The 16008-nt window shown below is 42.8% G+C and overlaps 2 protein-coding genes across 2 annotated transcripts; both read right to left on the minus strand.

Moving 5' to 3' along the window:
* Positions 1-943: 943 nt before the first annotated feature.
* Positions 944-5994, minus strand: LOC142374625 (microfibril-associated glycoprotein 4-like). Its single transcript, XM_075458393.1, has 6 exons — positions 5965-5994; positions 5179-5343; positions 3468-3506; positions 3275-3371; positions 2542-2709; positions 944-1393 (listed from the first exon to the last, which is right to left on the minus strand). Exons 1-6 carry the CDS (start codon positions 5968-5970, stop codon positions 1140-1142), a joined length of 729 nt encoding a protein of 242 aa, XP_075314508.1. The 5' UTR covers positions 5971-5994; the 3' UTR covers positions 944-1139.
* Positions 5995-7810: 1816 nt separating this feature from the next.
* LOC142374622 (H-2 class II histocompatibility antigen, E-S beta chain-like) lies at positions 7811-15283 on the minus strand. The gene is made up of 4 exons (XM_075458388.1): positions 14952-15283; positions 12791-13078; positions 9876-10160; positions 7811-9720 (listed from the first exon to the last, which is right to left on the minus strand). The coding sequence occupies exons 1-4, from the start codon at positions 15007-15009 to the stop codon at positions 9605-9607; spliced, it is 747 nt and encodes a 248-aa protein (XP_075314503.1). The 5' UTR covers positions 15010-15283; the 3' UTR covers positions 7811-9604.
* Between the last annotated feature and the right edge of the window lie 725 nt (positions 15284-16008).

Consider the following 16008-nt stretch of genomic DNA (forward strand, 5'->3'; position numbering starts at 1 on the left):
TGGGAGAGGAAAGAGGAAGTTTTTTCTTTCCACTCGGCTCAGCACGGGGGATTGAAGACTAAAGAGGTTTAAACGCCTTTAGAGATCAGACTGTAAACTGTCTGCTTAGTGTTTAAGGAAGACACAGAGAAGTGTGAATACAGGGAGTCCTGATGGCGTAAATGTGATAAAGTCTCATGTTTGCTTCCCATTTATTGTCAGCGTACGACAGAGAATCAGAATTCCAACAAACCCGTTGAAACCAATTGGTTCGACTTAAAAAACAGCAGCTGATGGAACCCACATTCAACATGTGAATTCTGTTCAGATTCAGACTCTTTATTTATCCCAAAAGGCCTTTAATTTGTACAATCTAATCCATCCATATAAAAAGAAAGAAAAATAGAACAAACATTAACAACCCAACATTGACAACAATGACTCTCCACTAACTTAAACAGGATAATATAGATAGAAAAGTCAGATGTCTGACAGCAGGAATAAATAAGCTTGCACAGGGATTCGTTCTCCATGTTGGCGCACATCATCACCAGTCAGAGGTCATAACCACACGCTTCTTACAAAGAACATGCTCAGGTTGACACGTTCTTCTTCTGCCCTTTGGATCACAGTTCAGCTAAATGAACTAACTTTAGCGGGACATACCCTGACATTGCTATTTAAAACGCTTTGTCCTTCACACAGGCCTGTGGAAGAAGAAGATAACAGCTTATTTTGGTCGTAACTCCTCTCAGTTCCTTAGTTACCCGGGGTTTGTTATTTGGGTAAATAACAAATAATAAAATTGTCTTTTCTAAATTATCTTTGTTTTCTAAATTGTCTTTGTTTTCTAATTTGTCTTTTTCTAAATTGTCTTTGTTTCCTAAATTGTCTTTGTTTTCTAATTTGTCTTTTTCTAAATTGTCTTTGTTTTCTAATTTTTCTTTGTTTCTAAATTGTCTTTGTTTCCTAAACTGTCTTCTAAGTTAACTCCTCTCAGTTCCTTGGATACCCGGGGTTTGTTATTTTGGTAAATAACCACCTTTCTGGTTGGAATAACTGATAAAACACAGCATTGGTCATTCAAAATGTAAATGTTCGATCTGAATATCTTAAAAAGATAGAGATGTGGCGTTCTTCTGTTGGTTTGTTCTGCAGATTTACTGCACCGGACGGATCTTCATGCTGATGGTCTTCAGGGAGTAGCCAGAGCCCTTCCAGCTGGACCAACTCACTCCAACAGCATAGAGGGTAGCATCAGCGCCCCAACGATAAACCCCGTTGGGGTTTGCAGAGTGACACTTCTCATACCAGAAGGCCCCCAGAAATGACCTGGCACAGTGTGTCGCCCAGACGTCCTGGTCTTTGTCCAAAGTGGAGAATTTCATTCCATTGTGACTACTCAGAGAGTCTCCTGCAGAAAGTGAACAGAATGATCAGGACATCGATAAAAACTATTCATAGTTATCTGAACATTTATGTAACGACACCTTACTGACACATTCTGATCCTCTGAGTCTTCACCTGTCCAAGGTTTTCAGTATCAGTAACTACACTGGAAAAAATCTAAATCTTGCCAAGTATAATTGTCTCATTGAGTATCTCATTACACTTAATATAAGACACAACTGCCTAACAAGCACCATTTCAGCCAGATATAGGGACTTGTTTTAATACAATACATCTGGAATATCTTATGTGAAAAAGTCTTGAAAACATCTGGTTTTGAGTCACATTTTACATGAAACAAGCTTTTTTTTTTTCATTTGAAGAGGGTTTTTTTTTTAGCTAATTTCAAGATCACTTTTATCTCAAAAGTCCCAAATATCTCATCTTATTTCAAGAAATCTGGACAAGCCGATTTTCACTAGTTCCATTGGCAGATTTTTTTTGCTTATTTCAAACAAAAACGTCTTTTATTTGTTGTTTTTTTACTTATTTTTGGAGGGGCATTTTTTACAGAAACGATTCACCAAGTAACTTTAATAACTTTAATAAATGCATTATTTTGCACCTGAGCAACTTGCTCCGTCATGGGGGTAATTGTTCACATACTTGCTTTTGTTCTACGCCTATTACCAGAAGATTCCCGTCGGGGGCACATCAGATGACTCTGACATCATCGTCATCCTCACTCCATTTTCCTCCGTGCACGGATGTATTCAAAATCGGTCTTATCGCTCAGTAGCTCTGTTGACCGTGGGGCGTTAGTCGCTGCGGTGGCAAAGGGTAATTGCAGACTTTTCTCCAAGTTTGTCTTCAAAACTTCCCAACATTTTTACCGTTGCCGATCCTTTGATCCTTCATCCAGTCAAAGTTGGCCTTACACTGCCCCCTACTGGTCACCTTGTGAGGGCTTAGCAGTCATTTCTGAGGACATGCACCGATGTCCCAAACATATGAGCGGTAACCGTGGTAACCATGGTAACCGTGGTAAACACATGTATCTGTCGGGAAAAGTATTTATGGCCTAAGAGGACTGGGACTTGTTTGTTTGTTTCTCTCTCTCCACCATATGGAGGCATCTCTGGCTGTGGACCTTCTTGTTTATCTGTTACCCACCTGCTCCTCCATCAGTGAATCCAGACACATGCAGTCTGTATCCGTCAGATTCTGGGCCGATGGAAAACGAGGAGTAACGAGCAAACGCCTTGTTTCCCTCAAAGTCCTCCATGTCCACCAGCAGCTCGTACTTTTTCCTCTGAGTGAGGTGGAAGAGACTCTCCAGACCTGAAAACATACAGAAACTGATGTCTCAGAGCTCTCTGCTTCCTCATCCTGCAATCATCATCATCATCATTATCTTTATGTGAAAAGATGAACTGAAAGGAGTCTCCTGCTGGTCTCCTGGTCAGCACAGCTCCAACACATTTCAGACATTTGACAAATACAAAATAATTATACAAAGTTAGCATCAGATTAAATATGAATCCGTCATGAAATCAAAAGGTAAATATCTCAAGTGATGAAATGAGAAGACAGAAAGAATCAATGAAAATGTGTAAATCTAAATTCAAACATTTTAATCTTGACTATTGGTGTAAGAAATGATTAGCAGTGGTCCCAGGACCAAACCCTGTGGAACACCTTCAGTCACATCAAGAAGCTCAGAAATGGAAGCTTTTCCTGCTCAGGTCTGCCTGGCAGGTAGTTTTTAAACCAGTGCGGCCTGAGAGCCCAACACTGAGAGGCTTCAGAGGTCCGATCACGATCCTCCGTGTGGAAAGCTTTGGGTAGATCAATGTCCATGATCCATCAGAGTGTGATGCTGGTTCTTTATGAACTGGAGTCTCACCGAGCCAGTACTCCCCAGCAGCGTTCCCAAAGCCCGTCTTGTACTGATCCCAGGGCCTGTAGAAGTTCACCGAGCCGTCCATCCTCCTCTGGAACACCTGGGGGGGGGGGGGGGGGGGCAAGAAGGTGGTTAACCAGCTGAACACGGCAGATACCTGACAGCTCATGTTTTGTTAACAAGTTCAAATGCTCACCGTCCACTGTCCTTCTAATGTGTCAACGTCACAGAACACCTGCACACACAGAATTCCCACTGTTAGGGTTAGACACTGAGCAGTGGACTGGTATCACAGGAAGTCAGGGTTAGGGTCAGGGTCAGGGTTAGGGTCAGGGTCAGGGTTAGGGTGGGTTAGGGTTAGGGTTAGACACTGAGCAGTGGACTGGTATCACAGGAAGTCAGGGGTAGGGTCAGGGTCAGGGTTAGGGTCAGGGTCAGGGTTAGGGTTAGACACAGCAGTGGACTAGTATCACAGGAAGTCAGGGTTAGGGTCAGGGTCAGGGTTAGGGTCAGGGTCAGGGTTAGGGTTAGACACAGCAGTGGACTGGTATCACAGGAAGTCAGGGTTAGGGTCAGGGTCAGGGTTAGGGTCAGGGTCAGGGTCAGGGTTAGGGTCAGGGTCAGGGTTAGGGTTAGACACAGCAGTGGACTGGTATCACAGGAAGTCAGGGTTAGGGTCAGGGTCAGGGTCAGGGTCAGGGTTAGGGTCAGGGTCAGGGTTAGGGTGGGTTAGGGTTAGGGTTAGGGTTAGACACTGAGCAGTGGACTGGTATCACAGGAAGTCAGGGGTAGGGTCAGGGTCAGGGTTAGGGTCAGGGTCAGGGTTAGGGTTAGACACAGCAGTGGACTGGTATCACAGGAAGTCAGGGTTAGGGTCAGGGTCAGGGTTAGGGTTAGGGTTAGACACAGCAGTGGACTGGTATCACAGGAAGTCAGGGGTAGGGTCAGGGTCAGGGTTAGGGTCAGGGTCAGGGTTAGGGTGGGTTAGGGTTAGGGTTAGACACTGAGCAGTGGACTGGTATCACAGGAAGTCAGGGGTAGGGTCAGGGTCAGGGTTAGGGTTAGACACAGCAGTGGACTGGTATCACAGGAAGTCAGGGTTAGGGTCAGGGTCAGGGTTAGGGTCAGGGTCAGGGTTAGGGTTAGACACAGCAGTGGACTGGTATCACAGGAAGTCAGGGGTAGGGTCAGGGTTAGACACTGAGCAGTGGACTGGTATCACAGGAAGTCAGGGGTAGGGTCAGGGTCAGGGTTAGGGTCAGGGTCAGGGTTAGGGTTAGACACAGCAGTGGACTGGTATCACAGGAAGTCAGGGTTAGGGTCAGGGTCAGGGTTAGACACTGAGCAGTGGACTGGTATCACAGGAAGTTAGGGTGGGTTAGGGTGGGTTAGGGTCAGTGTTGTATCTTTAATCATTATTGTTCATATTTGGATTTAGTTTGGATATTGTATGGATAGTATTGAAAGAACGGTTGTTTCTAGACCTGATTGATTTGTTCTTGTATGTGGGGGTTTCGGCACCAAAATGTGTGGGAACTTAGCTGCAGCTTCTCGTATAAACGAAGCAGTACTTCTCGTCGTCTTTTTTTTACTGATACAAAATAAAAGACTATCACAGGACAAAATATCAACTCGAGATATATACGTTGGTTTTTCCTAACTGATATTTTTCTTCTTCTACAATTCGAACCTTGACCTATTCTCAACTGACAAACAAACAAAGAAACGCCCCCTTGTGGTCCAAACATGCAACACCACATACAAGAACAAATCAATCAGGTCTAGAAACAACCGTTCTTTCAATACTATCCATACAATATCAAAACTAAATCCAAATTAAAGATACAACAGTTAGGGTTAGGCACTGAGCTGTGGACTGGTATCACAGGAAGTAAGGGTCGGGGTACCTGCACAGCAGACGTGGCTCCGATGGGATAGATGGTGTACACTCCGCTGGGTCGGCTGGAATCGCTGTTATAGATGTCGCTGCAGTCCAGAGGGAGGACGAGATCTGTGCAGCTGGTCAGCAGTGGAACCAGGAGGAGGACTGGCAGCACGCTGAGCACTTTAAGCTGGAAATGTGAAGGAAAGCAGAGAAATTCACCTGGAAGAAGCTGACTCAGCCTGTTACCATACAAAACTGCTGATGAATACACTGCAAAAAAATAGGGGTCTTCAAACAAGATAAAAAACACTAAAACTAAGGGAAAAGGTACTCAAAACAAGTGAAATAATCTGTCCATGCAGCAAGATAATTTGACTTGGCAAGATTTCTTAAATTAAGATTGTAGGAGTCTTGTTTCTAGATTTAACAAAGGCAGTTTTGGGAACAAACATTTGTCATATGCTTAAAATCCAAGGAATAAAGTGTGTTTTCAGATGTTTTCTGTGTGTTGAGTTTGTTATTGAATCTTAAAACAAGATTTATTTTGATGAGACTTTGGAGGAGAAACGTAATACATCTGATTTTAAGTGTTAATCGTCTCATTTTATGATTCCCTGCCTGTTTGAGACAAAAAAAGGAAAGTTTTGCTTGATATAAGATTATACTGTTAAGTTGAAGACTTAAAATAAGAAATTAATTCTTAAAACAAGAAAAAAAAATATCTAGCCCTTCTAAATGTAAGGTTTTTTTTCTTGGTAAGAACCAAATAATTTGCAGTGTATTCACATGTTTAAAGTCATCAACTCACCTTCATAGTCAGAGCTGTGCTGAAGTGATCTGATGTACAGTCTGATGTCTCTGAGCTGTACTTATATCCCAAAGGTTAATGATTCCCTGAGCCTCCAGTGAGGGCCGATCATGACAAACTGACCTCCAGCTGGAAATAACGTCTTTGTCTTTGGAAATGGTGTAAAATATCAGATTGAGCAATAAGATTTCAGTACTTCAGAGATCAGTGGGTGAAAGTATCACCGTGGGCTGATGTTATTGGTTACAGCTGGTGTCACCGTGCTGGGAAAACCCACATTGCATCACAACCAGACAGCAGCACTCACGGATCAGTCGGTCAGAGTATGGGGGGGGTCAGCCATTTCAGGATTAGATGCTAAGTTATTTCCAGTGGCGGCTCCTGACATTTTTCTTTAGGTAGTGCAATTTCCAGTCTGTGAAAGCTGCATCAGAGTGTGCTGATGCAAACCTGTTATGTTCCCACACAGGAAATAAAATGTCCAATCGTCCAGAAACTCCTTGTCTTCCTTAAATAAACACAACGCAGAGTCGAGGGGTTATTTGGTCTGCCAAATAACCAAAGTGACTGCAATTTCCCCCGTTATGTCCATAAGTACCATAAAAGTCCATAGGACTGAGGTATATTTGTCTAGGTAGCATAATTTATTGTAATAATTTTTTGTTATTTTTTGCATAATTTGCCAATCAGTTAATATTACACCTTAACCATTATTTATTTATTTTCCTCATATTGTTCCAGGATTCTATGAAATAAATAAACACATAAGCTCTTAATGATAGGATTCATTCTAAAGAATGTAATTAAAATGACAGCATATAAATCCAAGTCAAGTGTTTATTGAAGTTTTGGAAAATATGACTTAGAAAAGCATAACCAGTTGTCAAACATGCTTCCGTGCAGCTTACTTATGTGAGATTTCTCTCTTTTTTTAAATGTAATACTGCACCATTAACAATGAAATTGTCATTATACATTCTGCTATTATTGTAAACATTATATAAAAGATTTAAATCATTACAAGTCAATGACTGAGCACAAAAGGTTAAGTTATTTAGCTACATCAGATGCTACCTGGAAAAATAGCAGGGTTGGTGGAGCCCTGGGTTTCATCTTTGCCTCGCAAGGCTAGCTCGAAAATCCCGCAAAATTCTTCCAAACTTCTTCGTAGAATGTTTTTTTTCTTTATTGAAAACCACAATGTTACCACAACAAGTAGAATGTTCATGGTCCCGCGCAACAGACATGTGACGAAAGCACGTCGTGCGTCGTTTGTGCGAGCACATAAACCCTCATAGAAAATGCATTGGGAGCAGGATTTTTGAAAAAAACTGACGTACCATTCATGTCAATGGGAGCTTCCTGGTGCAAATTCAACCCTGACAGAAATCGCACAAAATGGGCGTAGCAACACCAGGCGCGACCTTAATCTGATTGGACAATGTCATATACAACCAGTTTGCCTACAGCAGATCAGTCAACTAGATTAGCAACTAGATTAAAAAAAACAAAAAAAACTCCGTGTTTGGTAGTGCGTCGCACAAATCGCCCCTATGGAGGAACCGCCGCTGGTTATTTCTCATTGTGAATGCAGATGTTGAAGGAACCAATGACAGAGTACATCCACCAAGGCTGCAGAAAAATGTCCTGGTTATCACATTTTACCAGCTAAGTTTGGAAGGTGTCCCACTCCTGTGCAAAGCTTCATGGGAATCCAAAATAAATCTTCAAAAAACCAGAACAAACCTGTAGAGGAGGTCAAATAAAGATAGAGTCCATGAATAAAAAATCCAATTCGTTAACTTTCCGTAGATGTCAGACCTGGGCTTGAAAGAGGACTCAGATGCAGAGAAGCCAATCAGGCAGATTTTATTAGATAATTCCAACCACCAATACGACACGATGAAATAATCAGCTATGAAAATGAAATTCTATAAAACTTAATAAATGAAAGAGGAGAAAACAACCAAAACTCACTCTGCTAAGAGGAGGGAAATTAACTAAGAACTATAAACCAAAAATCACTCCCTAAGGAGGAAAGACAACTTCGTACAAGAAACAAAAACAACTAAATCCACTCTTAAAAACCGGAGGCTCTACAAAATCTTTGAAATGTTATCTATAATGAAATATCACTCCTAACGGAGGCTATCAAAAATGGCTATGAAAACTTAAGACTAGAGTACAAAATTTACAAACAAAAAAAAAAAATCACTCACAAGGAGGCAAAGAATCGTGGCAAAGCTTCATGGGAAAATAAATCTTCAACAAACCAGAACAAACCTGTAGAGGAGGTCAAGTAAAGATCGTATAAAGATCGAGTCCATGAATAAAAAAAATCCAATGAGTTAACTTTCCGTAGAAAAACAAAGCAGACTGCCAACAAACGTTTAAAAAAAATCAGCCAAAACATTAAAACTACTGACAGTTCAAACTTTACTGATGTACAGAATTACAGAAATGTTTGGAGATGAGATCAAACATCAACCGAACAGTTATAAATGGGTTATAAATGGATTATAAATGGGTTATAAATGGGTTATAAATGGATTATAAATGGGTTATAAATGGATTATAAATGGGTTATAAATGGGTTATAAATGGGTTATAAATGGATTATAAATGGGTTATAAATGGATTATAAATGGGTTTTCATATATGATTGAGGGTTATTCCTGACCAGTCTGACTTTCTCCCTGAATAACACTGAGTGAACTTATTTTCCCAAAGGCTGATGACTCACTGGCTTCCTGCTCAAAATAACATGTATTAGTTTCCACTTATTGGCCTTTCATACATGTTCAGAGGCTGTGACATGCACATTTATCAACATTTCATAATACATACCAAGGCTTCCGCAGCAATATGATGGCAGAAGCACAGAAAATCAGAACTGATATTTCAACAAGGGAGGAAGTGAAGATGTAAAAGGAGGCAGCAGCTTGCAGGAAGAATCTGTGAAAAGGCTTAAACCCAAAACCAGCTACATGAGGTTTTAGTCCCATAGCTTAGAGGCCTAACTGAGACAAAAGATTGGCTAAAGATTTGGTATTTGACTCCATGATGTGCAAAGTGGGACTTTCATGACAAAACGTCTCAAAATGAAAAATTTTCACCGAGGCTTCAAAGTTCTAAAACTTATAAAATAACATAGTAAATGTAATGCTGACTTCCTGCTGCCCCCTAAGGAGCGCTGCTCTCTGGTCGGGTAAAAAACAGGATGTTTGTCACGTGGAAGAACCAGATGAAGCGTGTTTTTGGCCACATACATTCAGCTGGGATGAAAAGTCCAGGAATCTACTGTTCGGGGATCCTTTTATGCTGCTTTTTTTAAGGATAACTGTAGGCGGCAGAAGGATTCAGCAGGAAAAGAGATGAGAAAATGACACCAGGATTTGCTATGCAGACATTTGTAGAAGATGATGAAAGAAGCTGTTTCATTCAAGGTAAACACAAGAAACTTTAGCTAAAGAAAAAAAAATGGACCAGACTCCCTATAATTCCTAATAATTCCCTATAATATAGGAATGGGATTGAAACCCTGGCTCTGGTAGGGGGTAATGAAAGTATAGAGTTTGCCAGAGGTGGAGGCCGTTTAAAGCAGTTTAACTCCTTTTGGGCAGCATGGTCAGTTCTCCGCTCAGTGAGTCTTTTTGTAATAAAATGCGATGGAGGCTATCAGGACACTGAGCCCCACAGCGAGGACGGAGCCCCCCACCGCCAGCGCCACATGGTCCGACCGCAGCTCAGACCGTCCTGCAGAGGCACAAACAGAAGCAGCTTTTTGACCGGCGCCACATTTAACCCAAAGTCCGATCACACCTTAAAAAACCATTCATTCTGCAACAGGGATTTGTAACAAAGTGAGAACACAGTGATGCCGTCCTGCGGGCGGGGGTGTCAGGCATCACCTGGACTCAGCTGCTGAGGCTCCTTCAGTCCCATGTGCTCCACCATGCAGGTGATGTTTCGCCCTGTGTTCAGCCTCTCTTCCAGGTAGGAGTGAACCTGGTAGCGCCATGCCCCACCAGGCATCTCTGTGACTACCAGGCCCGGGGGATCCGGGATGACAACGCCATCCTTCAGCCAGGACAGTCTGATCTGTCGGGGGTAGAAGTTGAAGGCGCTGCAGACCAAAACCTCAGAGTCTTCACTTCTGTTAGACCTCACCGCCTTCAGCCTGGTGGTCGGAGGCACTTCAGCAGAAACACACAGTTAGAGCACGGCTGGCGGATGATGCTGCAACATGAGCGACCCTTTAAAGCTGCTCACTTCTGTGAGTTAAGTTCAGTTCAAGCACAAATAACTTCTCACAGAACCTAAACTGGATTCTGACCTCTGCACACACAACTGAAGCAGGTGTTACCAGTCATTCCTGGTCAAAATGACTTAAAACAGCTTCAGAAATAGTTTTTTTTGTAATTATTTTCATGATACGCCCAAAGTAATGGAACAAATATAAGAGTGACTTTAAAGCTGCAGTCGGCAGGTTTTCAAAATTGCGAGTCTAAAGTCGGAAAATTCGAACTGATACAACTTTCAGGTCCCTCCCCCAACCTCTAACAAGCTCCGAATCGCCCCCCAAACCCCTCCCCCTCTGTGGACGAGGTTGTGCACGTGAGTTCACACCAGTGTGAGCGCACACGAGCTGGGGCAGACTCACGCTCAGCAGCGTGTGCACAAGCTGTGATTGACAGGTAGGATTCCTCCACCCTAACTTGATTGGTTAAAAACAGCCGGGAGCGCTCGGTTTTTGCAAGCATGATTACAGGCTTCAGAGGGAGCTACAGAATTCCTTATTTTTCCTAAACAGCCTATTTAATATTCTACTTCCAGAATCCCATGACAGTTCAAGCAATTATGACTAAAAAAAGTTGCCGACCGCAGCTTTAACCCCCTGAAATAAAATGTAGATAATTCTCTCGTATAAAACAGAACACACTTTATTTTCTGTGGTTGGTGTGGATTGGAAGAAACTTCTAATAGACAAATACAGCCTTTCAGACCCACCTGGAGCCAGCTGGTTTCAGAACCAACAGCATCTGGCTGTACAGAGCAAAGAAATAGGGCGACAGTTAACACAAAGAGGAGGATCTTTGTCCTTTTTTAATATAAGAGAAAAAGCACAACCAGTGTTTGTAAAAACTGCTCTTGTTCCAGGGATACTGTTCGGTTGTTAATAGACACCAAAGCCAAAGTTTTGGTGATTCAGTGCAGTTTGTTTATGGATCCATCAGGTAAAGAACAGCCGGCTGACGGTGAAACTCGTGATCCTGTGTTCATTTCTCCATTTCTATGACAGAGAAGATACATATAAGCAGTGGTGTAGTGGTCCCTGGAAAAGTGGGTATACTCTCAATTTTGCCCCTTTTTTAAGATGCAGTGGCATGTGGGACTACTCCATTTAGTTCACCCAAAAATCTGTCAGTAGTAATTTTTTTATGATGGCTTAAATTTATTTTTAAATAACAAACATTGTAGGAGAACATAATACGATATGATAAAAGAGAATGTAAAGAAATATACTGGTTTTATAAAGTGTATTTATCTTGGAGATCGGACGCTTGGACGGGCAGAAGATGCTGGCGGAGGAGTTTTGCAACTTTAAAAAAAAAAAAAATTAACTTAATCATCTTCACTGACATTTGGCTTATTCGCCACGCTTTCCTCACTTTTATCTTTAGCGCGTTTTAATAAAAACCTGTCCAAGGAGGTTTGGTTAATCCTGCCTTTCAGAATGTTTCTGTTTCTGTGTCATTACATAGCGCAGCCGCACGACCTGTTGCATTTTTTCAGGGTGTTTCTTTCAAATGGACTTTGAAAGTTTGGCTGAACAACTGCACAAATGCGAGCCCAAAACACGAGATGCTTCCATGTGAACGAGTAGGAGGCGGAGAGCTGGCCGGATTCACTCACCAAGCCAACTTCGGTGTTCCTGAAGCTTCATAATAAGTTACTTAAATTTCTGCTCGCAAATCAAAGCAAAAAAAAAAAAAAAAGAAATCGATGGAATAACAGCTCGTAACTAAACAACTCGTATGTCGGGACACTCGTAACTCAAGGTACCACTTCATAGTGCTACATAGCTTCATGCTAATGTGACGTTAGCCTTTCATAACTTTATCCTACTCACACAATGTAACAATTGGCAGCAAAATCTCTTCTCTAAATGTGCAGTGTCTTTAAAAAACAATGACTCATTTGGAAATCACATTAAAACTTAACTCAAAATGATGTATTTCATGACAGTAGATTCAACACCACACTCTCTACCCCTGCCACTCATTTCAAAGACGCCGCGTTTCTCATTCGCATCGCGCATCTTTCTAAGAGACATATCTGTCAATCAACTGGAGTGGCACCTGAGTTGTCCAATCGTGTTCCAGAGGTGGCCAGCACATCTCCCGCCCCACTGCTTCTGATTATCTCACCAGTCCTCGTGCCTAAAATGAACTGGTGTAATCAGTGAAGGCGCTGGCAGCGAGTACCAGCCGCATCAGGGGGGATTTAGAAGTGGGTATACGCAATGCTGACTGACAAATAAGTAGGTATACCCGCGTATACCCTGGACTACACCACTGCATATAAGCAGTGCTCCATAAAGATGCAGCAGATGGACTGTATATGGGACTTCTGCAGAGTTGTTTTCTGAGGACAGTTTAACAGTTTGTGTCCAGACTCGCTGCTAACACCTGCTTCAGTTCTCTCATCAACACAATCTCTCTTTGGTTTGGATATGTGTTGCCCTGTCAGTTAAAGGATTACAATTTATCCGCTGCTTTATCTTAGCATTCATTGGAAGGATAAACCCAGCATGTCCCCCTACCTGCTTTGCCCCGAATGCCCTGGTACACCAGGGCAGCCTGGATTTTGCAGTAGTAGTCCACGTCGTGTCTTCTGGCCTGGAGGTAACTGGGGTTGTTATTAACCTCGTCTGCAAACTCTCTTCCATATTTTGTGAATCCAACCACCTTCTCAGTGGAGCTGTTGTACAAAGCCTGCAGACGTCCATTGTACTGATACCGAATAAGATACTGTGTGTCAGACTGTGAGCCCTTCTCTATGAACTGACATGTCTTCAGAATATGGTAGTACTTTCCATCTGAAGTCACCCCTGAGGAAAACACCACATCAATAAATGTCAATCACTTGAAAGTGAAAATGAGGCTTTAAATGACTGATTATGAATCTAACAGCAAGTCTGACTGCGTTCGGATCAGACCCGGCGGCAGAGACAAGCTATTGGACGGGCATTTAAATGAGTAGGGGGGGCCCCCTAGCAGGGGTATTTCTTAGATGCAATTTCCTGCATTTTAACCGAATTGTGGGCCCCGTTTTAGCCCAATAAGGAACTGTCCTTTTGTTACTAAATACGTGACGATTTCATTATTTCAAGGGACGGTTGGCAACTCGTTTAGGCAGCCCTGGCAAACACATCACGCTTCCTTTAAAGTAGGCATTCGGAGACATCTCGAATAGCCTGCACAGTTTCATCCACTCTGTATAATCATCGGTGCATAAATTGAACGCAAAGCCCAGATCACGTTTGCCCCTTTCTAGTCGCCATTAATACTAATATACACACAACGAGCAAACAGGAGCGCAACAACAACAGCAACGCCCACGCACGGCCACAGTGAATTCAGACTGGGGCTGAGCCGACATCAGAACGCATTTGAACATGTAGTTCAGGGTCGGACTGGGAAAAAAAATCGGCCCTGGCTATTTTCCCCGGGACCAGCCCCCCCTCAGTATTAATTAGTATCTCCAATCTAATTAAATAAAAATAAAAAACGAGCACAGACCGCTCAGTCAATGGCATGTACCCATAGAAAAAATACACACACAACACACAACCTGACTATCGGCTAACAACCATGATCAGTAACCTACACAAACCCAGGCACATAATGGCTCGGCGGCCAGCAATCGGATAAACCAATGAAGTGAATCAATCCTGTGAAAAAATGAAAACAAGTGAATGAAACCTGCACTCACCCATTATGAAGTTAACTCTGCCAGCACTTCCATAACCTGCTCAGCTAACTCCTTGACGTCGGGTATGGTTGGTAACGTTACGGCGGCTAGCATTAGCAACGAGGCTGCTAGGCTTGCTAAATCGGTAAGCATTAGGCTACTGAAGAAAGCTAGTCTTTTTAGCTACGTTATATTATCATCTTTCCTCTCGGCTACAACCTTTGTTTACGGCCACTGGCCTGACGCCCTAGCTGTCAAATCGCCGGAAGTTTTCACCGGAAGTACTGGCGCACACACAAAAGCTCTCTCCAGACATATCTTTCTTTCATTCCGCCCAGATGAAATTTAATGCCACTCTTCGAAAATCGGCGAAATTTAAGACATTTTAAGACCTTAAAAAACGTATTTTTTATTTAAGACTTTTTAATACTTTTTAATGATCCGCGGAGATCCTGTAATGGCGGTATGGACAGATCCACTTGAGGGATGGGGGCAGGGGGCGCAACCGTAACACGCACCTGCTTCTGAACTTGTCCTGAAGAGGCAAGGTCTGTGCCCCCCCCCCCCAAAAAAAATGTATACAATACATTACGAGCCACATGGCCATTAACGGGCTGCTAGCAAATGTAGACTAGATAAATACATTTAAAAATCGTTTAAGGTTTGCAGTGTTTGAGGCAATCTCCGGTCAAACGTCAAAGTGAACCCAGGGGGGGCACACCGGCGTGGATGGGGGGGCAATGCCCGCGAGTGCCCCCCCGTGGCGCCGGCGCTGGTTAGGATTCAAATACTGTTCAATCCTGACTCAAACTCTGCTACAATCACTGCGTCAGGACTTCAGAGGAAGGAAAAAAGGGAATTCTACCGTAACACAAAGAACTGTTCGGTTATCAGAGTCTTTATGGAAGCTCAGAAATCTCTTTAACCAGTTTAAGTCTCTATAACCACACTACATTACTGTACTACACTTAATGCAGTAACCCGGCACCTCTGAATCACAGACGTTTTACCTTTTTGCTGCACAAGCAAAGAGAACAGAAGCAGTGTCGGCAGACTCTGTGAATCCATGCTCAGCTTTGGAAAACAGGAACTGAGAGCTCAGCCAATCAGAGCGCAGCTTCAAAAGAGCACATCACCTGTTGCTGGGGCAGTTTCTGCTTATTGTGCAGCGACAGCTCAAGGAAGTGGATCGAAGTCCAGGACATACGGGTCGTTTCTCAACATGTGTACTTGTCTGTACTTGCGTACTTGTGTACTTCTGAAAAGTCATCACCGAAGGTCGGACCAAGTACTGTTCCAATTCAAAGTATGCATCCAGACAAGTGCGCTCCACATTCCCGGATGTGTGCTGGCTCCGCCCATTTTATCGAGTTTGCTTCTGTGGTGACTTGTGTAGACTTCAGACAGCTCGCTGTCCCAGAATGCAGTGCGGCACGAGCGATGATGACGCTTCCGTTCCAAATGCACAATGAGCGTACTTGTGTGCTTGTGTGCTCAGAAGTCTGTAGTTCTGACAAGTCTATACTTGTAAGCACACGAGTACGGACTTGCGTACTTGGGTATTGAGAAACGGCCACGGGCAGGTTGGATGAATAAAAGCACAAAGAAATCCAAGAAAAACTCAAGACATGCAGAACAAGGGTAACCTAAGTACCCTAACCCAAGCTCACAGGGAAGATGCAGGAACCATGGAGAGCTGACAGTAAACACACAGTGAAACCACATTAACTGTCAGAGAGACACAGGAAACAACAAAATGACCAAGTTTAAGAAAGGCCTGGTATTCCACACACAATCCCAACAACATCTTAGTTCATCAGGACCTCCATGAGCTCCATTAATCCTGGAGTCCCAGACAAAAAAGGTGTGTTTGTGGGTATGACTACAGGCCTGAATCCTGCTTTGTGATTTCCACGGAGGGCACTTTATTTACACTTTAAGAACTGAATGTTTCAAATAGAACTTTAGATAATTAAACCTGGTCATATCTGCAACTTTTACATAGTAAAAACAAAGCCGATTTGATTTGGGGAAAAGTAGGAATGAAACAACAGTCCCAACTGTCAT

The sequence above is a fragment of the Odontesthes bonariensis genome, chromosome 23 (genome assembly GCF_027942865.1).
Source record: "Odontesthes bonariensis isolate fOdoBon6 chromosome 23, fOdoBon6.hap1, whole genome shotgun sequence".
NCBI lineage: Eukaryota > Metazoa > Chordata > Actinopteri > Atheriniformes > Atherinopsidae > Odontesthes > Odontesthes bonariensis.

Bases quoted from the DNA above. Each gene is read 5' to 3' on its own strand.
- LOC142374625 (XM_075458393.1), bottom strand. The intron at 3,507-5,178 runs GTACCCCGACCC...CTGTGTGTGCAG, and splicing joins GAGCCACGTCTGCTGTGCAG to GTGTTCTGTGACGTTGACAC. The intron at 3,372-3,467 runs GTGAGCATTTGA...CCCCCCCCCCAG, and splicing joins CATTAGAAGGACAGTGGACG to GTGTTCCAGAGGAGGATGGA.
- LOC142374622 (XM_075458388.1), bottom strand. From the start codon at position 15,009: ATGGATTCACAGAGTCTGCCGACACTGCTTCTGTTCTCTTTGCTTGTG. The intron at 10,161-12,790 runs GTAGGGGGACAT...TTTCTGCTGAAG, and splicing joins GGGCATTCGGGGCAAAGCAG to TGCCTCCGACCACCAGGCTG. The intron at 9,721-9,875 runs GTGATGCCTGAC...GTGCCTCTGCAG, and splicing joins GCCTCAGCAGCTGAGTCCAG to GACGGTCTGAGCTGCGGTCG.